Here is an 11500-nt window from a genome sequence, read left to right as displayed (position 1 = left end):
TCAGCCCCGGGTATCAGGGGCATAGGACTTAAGGAAAAGGTACCACGCCCATAAATGCAAAATCTATAATATTGGTAAATTTGAAAATTGGTAACTTAAAAAGGACGTTGCAAAAATCAGCGAACAAGTTGGACCTGATCCTTAAAGAAATCTAGAAAACTTCAATGTTTTTAGCTAAAAATGAGCACGTTTACCCAGAAGAAAATCGCAATTTTTGGGGACAGCCACGTGCAACGGCTGCAATTGCCGGAAAATGTTTCTGTGCTTGGCAAAGGTGGTGAGAAAGCCCGCAATTGGCAGAGCTATACAACTGAGTTACGAGGCTACGATATTATGGTCATCATGATTGGCGGGAATGATATCTGTCCGAGGGACATCTTCACCCCTGCTGAAATGACTCTGAGAGATTTAACTCTTGAAATCAGAGAGTTATACAATTATTGCCAACAGCATAATTCTGTTGTGTTAACAGCAGACATAGTTCCGCGGCTAAATAATCCGGATGGAATACGAAAAATGAACAACAGGCTGTTAAACAAATTCAAGAAAAACCACATTGAATTTGCCGAAGTTGTAGGGAACAATTTTAGTGATGGGGTCCACCTGAGCTCATATGAGTTTTTGAGCGAGTATCTAATGAAGAAGATAAAGCTTCTCACCGAGAGTTGAATTAATCTTTTGTTCGCTTGAAATTTGATTACTGATCGGCTCGTTGTGGTCGATTAACTTTGCTGCGTGCTTTTGTTTTTGCACATTGAAGTTTGAATTTAGTATTGTAAATTATGAAATTTTGCTAATTTGAGCTACAGAAAGCATTTTTTGACGCATTTGTTATTCCATTATCGTCCTATTTATATTCAAAGTAATTAGAAAACTTTCACCGTGAACATAGTTTCTGATTGAGCTTTTGCATTTTCCTCATTTGAGTATTCCGATTGTGTGGCTTAAACAATAAATATGTAAATATGATTTGAACAGCCGATTGTGTGGCTGGTTGAAAAATTGATAGCGTGGTTTAAACAATAGGTAATTAAATAGTTTGAACAGCCGATTGTGTGGCTGACTGAAAAGCCGATTGTGTGTTTTAAACAATAAGTAAAATAGCATTCAAACAGCCGATTGTGTGGCTGACTAAAAAGCCGATTGTGTGTCTTAAACAATAAGTAAAATAGCATTTGAACAGCCAATTGTGTGGCTGACTGAAAAGCCGATTGTGTGGCTTGAACAGTAAGTAGATAAATAGCATTTGAACAGCCGATTGAGTGGCTGGTTGAAAAACCGATAGCGTGGTTTAAACAATAGGTAATTAATTAGTTTGAACAGCCGATTGTGTGGCTGACTGAAAAGCGGACTCTGTGGTTTTAGGGATTCATGCAATGTTTTTTTATGTTTCTAATTTTCATATGGAAATTTGCGAATATTTCAAATAAATTGCGATTATTTAATTTTTGAAAATGGGTCTTTTTCATGGGGCCAAGGACTTGTCCAAATCAAACCAATGTCGGAATGGAGTATCCCATGTGTACTTAGATTGTAAAACAAGAAGTTTTGCTATAGCTTTTCAAGGAAAAAAGTTAGATTTTCATACGGAAATTTGCGCATTTAGCGATTAGCGAATTTTAACTATAGTTATTTTTGATTGGGTCAAAATATTATTCCAATACCGAACGAAACTGGGTATGGAGTATACCATGGGTACCTAGAGTGTAATACAGAAAGAATTTTTGCTATAGCTTGCTTAGGAAAAAGGTTAGTATTTCATACGGAAGTTTGCGAATTTGGTGAATAAAGAATTTTAAAAATAGTTCTTTTTCATCGGGTCAAGGAGTTGTTCAAATCAATCCAAACTCGGTATGGAGTATCACCAATGTAATGAGAGTGTAAAACAAATCAATTTTTGTTATAGCTTGCCTAGGAAAAAAAGTTAGTATTTCATACGGAAATTTGCGAATATTTCAAATAAATTGCGATTATTGAATTTTAAAAATAGGTCTTTTTCATGGGGTCAAGGACTTGTTCAAATCGAACCAAAGTCTGTTTGGAGTATCCCATGTGTACCTAGAGTGTAATACAAAAAGAATTTTTGCTATAGCTTGCTTAGGAAAAAGGTTAGTATTTCATACGGAAGTTTACGAATTTGGCGAATAAAGATTTTTAAAAATAGTTATTTTTTTCATCGGGTCAAGGAGTTGTTCAAATCATTCCAAACTCGGTATGGAGAATGATCAATGTAATGAGAGTGTGAAACGAAAAGACTGTTTACTATAGCTTGGCTAGGAAAAAAGTTAGTATTTCATACAGAAATTTGCTAGTATTTCAAATAAATTTAGATTATTGAATTTTAAAAATAGGTCTTTTTCATCGGGTCAAGGGCTTGTCCAAATCAAAACAAATTCTGTATGGAGTATCGCATGTGTACCTAGAGTGTACAACAAAAAGATTTTTTGCTATAGTCAGTCTAGGAAAAAGGTTAGGTTTTCATGCGGAAATTTGCGAATTTCGCAAATAACAATTTTTGAAAATAGGTCTTTTTGATCGGTTCAAGAAGTTATTCAAATCGAACCAAACTAGATATGGAATATACCATGGGTAACTAGAGTGTAAAACAAAAAAAATGCTATAGCTTGCCAAGGAAAAAAAGTTAGTTCTTCATACGGAAATTTGCGAATTTCGCGATTAGCGAATTTTAACTATAGTTATTTTTGATTGGGTCAAGAAGTTGACCAAACTGAATCAAAGTCGGTATGGAGTATCACCTGTGTAGGTAGAGTTTAGGAGACAAAGAATTTTTTTGCTATTGCATGTCTAGGAAAAAAGTTAGTTTTTCATAGGGAAATTTGCGAATTTCGCGATTAGCGAATTTTAAATATAGTTATTTTTGATTGGGTCAGGAAATTGTCCAAATTGCACCAAACATGGTATGGACTATCCCCTTTGTAAGTAGAATGTAGAAGAAAAAGAATTGTTGCTATTGCATGTCTAGGAAAAAAGTTAGTTTTGTCATACGGAAATATCGACTTATTCGCTTATTCTATTTTCAAAAATATAGAAATTTTAAGGGATCAAGGAGTTGTTCAAAATGAACCAAACTGATATCCGAGACTACCAGTACTATTTAGGGTGTAATGTAAAAAAGAATGGTTCGCCTTACTTTCCGAGAAAAAAGTTCGTATTTCAATCGGAAATATCGATTTATTCGCTTATTATTCGCTTATTCTATTTTCAAAAATATAAAAATTTTATCGGGTCAAGATTTTGTCCAAATTGAACCAAAAGTGGTATGGCGTATCCTCTGTGTAGGTGGAGAATATAATGCCAAGAATTTTTGCTATAGCTTTTCTAGGAAAAAAGTTTGTATTTCATACGGAAATTTGCGAAATTCGCGATTAGCGAATTTTAATTATAGTTATTTTTGATTGGGTCAAGAAGTTGTCCAAATTGAATCAAAGTCGGTATGGAGTATCACCTGTGTAGGTAGAGTTTAGAAGACAAGGAATTCTTGCTATTGCATATCTAGGCAAAAAGTTAGTTCTTCATACGGAAATTTGCGAATTTCGCGATTAGCGAATTTTAACTATAGTTATTTTTGATTGGGTCAGGAAATTGTCCAAATTGCACCAAACATGGTATGGACTATCTCCTTTGTAAGTAGAATGTAGAAGAAAAAGAATTGTTGCTATTGCATGTCTAGGAAAAAAGTTAGTTTTGTCATACGGAAATATCGACTTATTCGCTTATTCTATTTTCAAAAATATAGAAATTTTAAGGGATCAAGGAGTTGTTCAAAATGAACCAAACTGATATCCGAGACTACCAGTACTATTTAGGGTGTAATGTAAAAAAGAATGGTTCGCCTTACTTTCCGAGAAAAAAGTTCGTATTTCAATCGGAAATATCGATTTATTCGCTTATTATTCGCTTATTCTATTTTCAAAAATATAAAAATTTTATCGGGTCAAGATTTTGTCCAAATTGAACCAAAAGTGGTATGGCGTATCCTCTGTGTAGGTGGAGAATATAATGCCAAGAATTTTTGCTATAGCTTTTCTAGGAAAAAAGTTTGTATTTCATACGGAAATTTGCGAAATTCGCGATTAGCGAATTTTAATTATAGTTATTTTTGATTGGGTCAAGAAGTTGTCCAAATTGAATCAAAGTCGGTATGGAGTATCACCTGTGTAGGTAGAGTTTAGAAGACAAGGAATTCTTGCTATTGCATATCTAGGCAAAAAGTTAGTTCTTCATACGGAAATTTGCGAATTTCGCGATTAGCGAATTTTAACTATAGTTATTTTTGATTGGGTCAGGAAATTGTCCAAATTGCACCAAACATGGTATGGACTATCTCCTTTGTAAGTAGAATGTAGAAGAAAAAGAATTGTTGCTATTGCATGTCTAGGAAAAAAGTTAGTTTTGTCATACGGAAATATCGACTTATTCGCTTATTCTATTTTCAAAAATATAGAAATTTTAAGGGATCAAGGAGTTGTTCAAAATGAACCAAACTGATATCCGAGACTACCAGTACTATTTAGGGTGTAATGTAAAAAAGAATGGTTCGCCTTACTTTCCGAGAAAAAAGTTCGTATTTCAATCGGAAATATCGATTTATTCGCTTATTATTCGCTTATTCTATTTTCAAAAATATAAAAATTTTATCGGGTCAAGATTTTGTCCAAATTGAACCAAAAGTGGTATGGCGTATCCTCTGTGTAGGTGGAGAATATAATGCCAAGAATTTTTGCTACAGCTTTTCTAGGAAAAAAGTTTGTATTTCATACGGAAATTTGCGAAATTCGCGATTAGCGAATTTTAACTATAGTTATTTTTGATTGGGTCAAGAAGTTGTCCAAATTGAATCAAAGTCGGTATGGAGTATCACCTGTGTAGGTAGAGTTTAGAAGACAAGGAATTCTTGCTATTGCATATCTAGGCAAAAAGTTAGTTCTTCATACGGAAATTTGCGAATTTCGCGATTAGCGAATTTTAACTATAGTTATTTTTGATTGGGTCAAGAAGTTGTCCAAATTGAATCAAAGTCGGTATGGAGTATCACCTGTGTAGGTAGAGTTTAGGAGACAAAGAATTTTTTTGCTATTTCATGTCTAGGAAAAAAGTTAGTTCTTCATACGGAAATTTGCGAATTTCGCGATTAGCGAATTTTAAATATAGTTATTTTTGATTGGGTCAAGAAATTGTCCAAATTGCACCAAACATGGTATGGACTATCCCCTTTGTAAGTAGAGTGTAGAAGAAAAAGAATTGTTGCTGTTGCAAATTTTATAAAGTTGTCTGTTTTGGAGAGAGCTTTTTGAGCCTAGTTTTTTTCTAGTGCTCTGCTCAATTCTCCTATAGTTGTTTGTTTGTAACTCCGCCGTAGCCGGTCCCCAGCCCGGTTGAGAAAAGGAGGAGGGGAACACACCCAAAACATACTGGACAATCTCAAAAAGTTGTTCGTTGGTTCAACTTGAGAAAATTTCCGACAATGTTATTGCCATTTTATACATACTTTTGCTCGTTAATGATAAGAATTTAGCTCGTTAATGATCAGAATTTAGCTCGTTAATGATTAGCCTTTAGCTCGTTGATGATCAGAATTTAGCTCGTTAATGATCAGATTTTAGCTCGTTAATGGTCAGACTTTAGCTCGTTAATGATCAGAATTTAGCTCGTTAATGGTCAGACTTTAGCTCGTTAATGATCAGAATTTAGCTCGTTAATGGTCAGACTTTAGCTCGTTAATGATCAGAATTTAGGCAGACTTCTACTAGGAAGCTCGTTCATGTAGGCAGACTTTATTATGACGCTCGTCCATGTAATCAAAAACGCACTTTACCCCCCTGTGCGTTTTTAATTGTCTGATCATTAACGCACACCTCGACCTGGGTCCATAGCTCTGGCGAAAAAACAGTATCATGCACAATTTTCGTTCGACTTTCTTTTTCTCAAATGTTAATTTCGATTAAGATGTTAATTTTCTCAAATGTTAATTTCTCAAATGTTAATTTAATTAAGATGAAATTTTTTGCTCAAAAAATATAATTTATTGTTCTCCGAGTAAAGTAGTGTTAGTCTGCACAAAGTGCAATGAGCAAGGCTAAAAAAAACCCAGAGAAACGTACATTGCCGAACCTCATAATTTCATAATTAATGACGGGTGGAAAATTTTTTGCAGCGCAAGTCTGTTTTTTGATTATGAAAAAAGATTATCATGTTTATTATTGCTTGTAGACATACGGAAGCAGCGTTACAGTCGAATTTGAGTCTTTTCTCGCAGGCATAATTCATGGCCAACTGCCAACTGGAGTCAAGCGTGGTATTTTTGTGATAGATTAGAGGTATAAAAGATAAGGTCGAGAACTTGGTCCGTAACTTGAAATCAGTTATCCCGTTTTCAGAGCTGCACGAGAACAAACTAAAGAATAGTGAGGATCACTCTGCAGCTGTGAACAAGTTTGGCAGTAGGAGAAGGCGGGAGATTGCAGCAGAGTTGGACCAGTTGAATGACAAAATAGGACAAGTCTATCAGCAGCTATTTCCCCGAGAGTTTAGTCACATCATTTGGTACTTTATTAATTTGAAGAAACGCTGATTAATGAGTTTAAGTTGAATAATTAATCTCATTCAAAATTTGCAACAATTACTGCTGGTATTTGCTGGCCTTTTTGCCAAAACAAAACCCATCATCAGTCGAGCGTTTACACCTAGATTTTGCGCAGTCAAAAAGTATATCTTTGCGCTCTTTTTGTGTTGAAGAATTTTCCTGTTATAAGCAATTGTGCTTTCAAATGTAATATTTGAGAAATCCGGCTTTATCTCCAGAACTATATAAATATTATATACCTTTCGACTCATTTCAAAGAAAATATCTATATAGAGCACAAACAGTTGCTCTGAAAGTAAAAAAAATGAATTTTTCCATATTTCTCGCAGCGGAGAATCTTCACCTAAAGCGGCACTGCTGAAACGTGCTAAAATGTTTAAGATGTGGTGACATCTATAAATTGATACAAATTTTACCAGGACTGTGTAAATTTTTGTCACATGTTTGTACTTACATGTTTAAAGAATCTCTGGTACCTTAAAGCTACGTACAGCATGATTTCATCTCTGACGGCATGATTTGCTCTAAAGCTGAATAAAAGGCATGAAATTCAGAATAATTGAGAGTGATTTCATTCTCGTTTTCTCCGCTTAAAAAGAAAGGAAAAACGATTTGTTATTGCATTGCTTGTGAAGATATTTTGCTCGGAGTTGTCCAGTTTTCAACTAAAAAAAGGATTGAAACGTGACATAAAACCTAACAGTTGCAAGGTCAAAATGGAGGAAGACAACCAAAATTGTTAACAAAAAATTGCTAACAATAGCAAAAAATGAACAACATTTTAATCGACTCGAAAAATTCACTGGAACCCATCAGAGCGGCTCAAAGCATTTTTTGATGTTGCAATACAATTTCAAGAAATGCAGTAAGATTGATTCTCATAAAATATGGAGTCGTCTCAAAAGATGCTTCAGGAAATGGTTGAAAACCAAAAGCAAGCGTTTTCGACAAAAAGGGCCTACCAATATGCCCAAGAAACCTTTCTCCTATTAGCAGAATGCTGTTTAATTGCTCTTGAATGAAGTTCATAGCAATTATTGTAAAGGTGGTCTTTTTTATGCAAATTTTTCGCTTAACAATTTTGCGTTTTTCTTCTAGAAAATTCTTTGACTTCTGAAGTGACCTTTTAACGCTTTCGTTCTTCATATTTGAGTGATCTCTATTACTCCGAAGTGAAGCTAATATAAAATTGGTTGCAGAATAGGAGAGTTAAGTGATCGGTAGCGCAGTGGTTAGTGCTTGTGGCTGTGGATCGGGAGGGCAGTGGTTCGAATCCCAGGGGGCAGGAATTTTGTACCCATAAAGAAAAATTGATCTAGGCTACAGCCCCTGAACTAAATATTGCCTCGCCTGTCGTTCAAGAGCAATTCTTCCGACATTTGTCGGTTTATGTTTGGTACGCTACGTTGTTTCGGTGTCCCGTTTTTTACCCCTATTCTTTTAACCCCTATATTTAAACTCCAATTTGTAAACCCCCATAACATTTAACCCCTCAATAACTTAACCCCATAGTGTTTCACCCCGATTTTAAGCTTTCTATAATAGAGGGTAAATAGTTCCCGATCAATTCTATTTATTCTAATTTATAGGAAATAAAATCGGGGTCAGATAAATGTAATAAGATGCTCTTTCCAACCTCAGTCATCACCCCGATTATAATCTGTAAATTCAGGGCTCAAAATTGTCATGGAAAAAACGCCAACAACACAGTAGTTAAAAGCAAAAAATAGCAACTAGCAAATTAGTTATCTCATGTAGTCTTTAAGGGAAAAATTAATAGCAACTGAAAGCTGGATGGAACTCCAGAACATTTCATGTTTCAATACATTTTGAAATCAGCTTAATAACTGCCAATTTTCTTTTACCATGACTTCCAAAAACAAAAAAAATATTGGTTGCCGAAGGCCCTGAGTTTTAAGTTAAAAGATTAAAAAAGTTTACCCTTGCCTGGAATAGCTCGAAAAATCAAAACTTTAAGCACCTGCAATTACACAAGATGGCAAATTTCGTTGCGTAAATAGAGAGCAAAATCAAAATGCTTCTATTGGAAAGCCGGCCACAAGAAAATTTATAAAAAAAAACAATACCCTAATTAAAATTAGGGTATTTTAATTACCGCTTCCGATATTTTACCACTAACCGACGTTCTCTGGTCACAGTATTCGTTACCGTCGAAACCCAATTTAATAAAAAAAAATCTCAGCGTTCAACTAGGAATATGCAAACAGTGTCAATTCATGAACCTGCGGACTGGCATTTCTATACACTCGATATGTTTAAAGCGTTTTTTGGGGTAAGCCAACGCAAAAGATGACCACGAGCGTATTTTACTTGTATATGATTCCCTAAAACATTAATTAGATAGTTTTGTTATTGAAAAAATAGACAGCTTATATTTTCAAGGTTTGCTTATATTTTCGACCAAATATAACAGCTGTCCACATTTGATCCGTCTTGAATCGAATAAACGCACCCATAGATAGATTTTCAAAAGCAACTCAACCTAATATGGAAACTATTGGCTAATTTGCAGAAAAAAGCGCTGCTGTGCAAATTTAAACTTTCTGAATGCTTCATCTGGACAAAAAAACTCAAAGAAGAAAACGTTTTTCAACCCATAAAGTTGAGGCGTTTTTCCAGGAATGAAACTTATACTCAGTTTTTAGGGCTAATGCTATTTTGTCTTATTTATGTATTGGAAATACTTTTGTGTTAAAAAATTGTTTTGATGATGATTTAAATTTGAAATCCATGTCAATGCGTTTGAGTTGGCGCAATCCTTGCCGAGTTTTTATGGAGGTTACATCGAAGCCTCATATTCTGACTCATGAGGATATTTGATCCCAAGCGTAAACCCTGTGATAGGACTCATAACCGGGAACACGTTTTTGCGACATATAGATATGAAAAATGTTCAGCATAGCTACTATTAAAAATATCAATCTAGATTTCATTAAAAATTTTGTTATATTCAAGGTTAATTTTTGTTCTGATTTGCTCTTTTTTGCCTACTCAGAAAACAGGTTCATTGAATTTAGACTACACTGTTCTTGCGTCCTCCAGACTACGACCGTTTTTGAAATTTCTTGATTGAATTTAAAATGCAACATAATAGAGGTCAGACTTATCAAGTGTTCTTTTTCGATCAAAGGCATTGCGCTAAAAAGCTGTCTCTCCATTATTCTTCAATTTTAAACGAATTCAAGCTCTTCAATGCCGCACTCTTGAAGGTCAATATTTTGGTGTTGTTTAAGTCCTTTGAGCTTTAGCTTTTCTAATTGTTCTTTTGGATGCCGAAATAGATTTAAAAAAATTTCGGTGCTAAACCGATTTCTGGGTGAAAAATTTCCGGGGTTAAATGACTGAGGGGTGATTATATACGGCTTAAATTTATAAGGGTTTAAATAAGCCGGGTTGAAAAGAAGTAAAACAGTTATTTTTTTGTGTTATTCGACGGAATAGTATTTTTTTGAACAAAACGCACCAAAAACTGTTTTGGAGAAGGGAACGCAACTCTTTTCGTGTACAACACAAACAATCTTATATATAAACCTTAATAATTTTTGGGCGTTTTAGAAGCAGCGATTCCAAAACCCAACAGTTTTTTGGAACATTTAGAAGAAATCGGAGAAAACTTGGAAACTTCGGTGCAGATGTGCGAGAGGTGCGTGAGAACTGTACAAAACGTCAACTAGACGTAAAAATAGCAAAAGGCTAAATTGCGAGTTGCTGATTTAAACACACAATACTATATGATTTGTTGTTTCTTACGTTTCAAAAACTCTTCTCGTGTATGTATAGCTTTTTGTTACTAGGGTGCGTGCATGTCAATATAACTTTTGGGAGTTACTCTATGTTTCTTTACTGTGTATTTGTGAGCACGGATACATCCCCATATAGAGAGTTCAATTCGTTTTGGACATGTCGATTTGTGGTGGCACCAAAGCCTTGTAATTGTAAAACAGGGTCGTGATTAATGGTTTTGAATAGGTAGCGCTCAGGGAGCAGGCAAACAGTATGGAGACGCCGTTGGAGGTTTCAATGGAGAAACTGAAGCAGATAGAGGGATTCCTGTTTGACCTCATGGATGAAGTGGATCAGGCAGAATCACCTGTTAGTGTCTAAGAACTGGTACGTTTTTAGAGGTTTAGTATGCCCTGTTCTGGCTCTCCAGTGGCAAGTTCGTTCTTCCCTTTAAGAAACCCACGATCACGCTGTTATTTGGGTCAAATGTAAGTGATATTGAACTAACACGCGAGGGGGTTAGTTAGATCTTATGATTTTGGAACGGTTTATTAATTGCTCTCGAACGAAGTTTGATGCAACTGTTGCAAACCTGTTGGTCTTCGAACCCCTAGCAGCTCCGAGTTTTTGCGCGCCCCTAAATTAAATTGCCCCCGCCAATCACCAATCACGTGTGGCCATTATAACGGTATTTGTGAAAAAGATTATGTTCAAGGAGTTGATTTGCAATCAGGGTGGTGACTTTTTTAAAATCTGTTCACACATTTCGATGGTCAAAACTGAAGTGTTTATTTACGCCGAGCTGAAGCTGTAGAGGGAGCAAGAAAAGGAGTACTTTAGAGTCTCGAGCTTTTCGCATTTTTTTCAACTCGAAAAGTAATCAAAGTTTACTTTCAGAGATTATTTGATCTCGAACGAAGTGAATCCATTCTTGCAAACGTGATGGTTTTTTATGCAAATTTATTGCCTGAGCATTTTTACATATCGAGTGATTTTTAAGCGCCAGACGTATTGGTTTTGCGTATGATCTAAATTTCCCTCATTCGCAGCTGAACTCATTTGGCAGCAGTTCACAACTAGAAGTCAAAGTGCGCCAAAACTTTTTCACGGTTTACTTTATTAGTGGTTAGAATGGTATATAATAAACTATAA

General features: G+C 35.2%; 1 protein-coding gene across 1 annotated transcript in view; it reads left to right on the top strand.

The window, feature by feature from the left end:
• The window catches only part of LOC142338422 (uncharacterized), a 109553-nt gene that overhangs the window by 76717 nt on the left and 21336 nt on the right, over positions 1-11500 (top strand). Inside the window, exons 7-8 of the mRNA XM_075388177.1 lie at positions 6399-6547; positions 10595-10717. Of these exons, the coding sequence (XP_075244292.1) occupies positions 6399-6547; positions 10595-10717 (272 nt within the window). The remainder of the gene's footprint in view (positions 1-6398; positions 6548-10594; positions 10718-11500) is intronic.

This window comes from Convolutriloba macropyga, chromosome 4 (genome assembly GCF_964194025.1).
Source record: "Convolutriloba macropyga chromosome 4, txConMacr16.3, whole genome shotgun sequence".
In the NCBI taxonomy this organism is placed as follows: domain Eukaryota; kingdom Metazoa; phylum Xenacoelomorpha; order Acoela; family Convolutidae; genus Convolutriloba; species Convolutriloba macropyga.
Note: the sequence above shows the minus strand (reverse complement) of the source record. Positions and strands in the feature narration are given on the sequence as shown.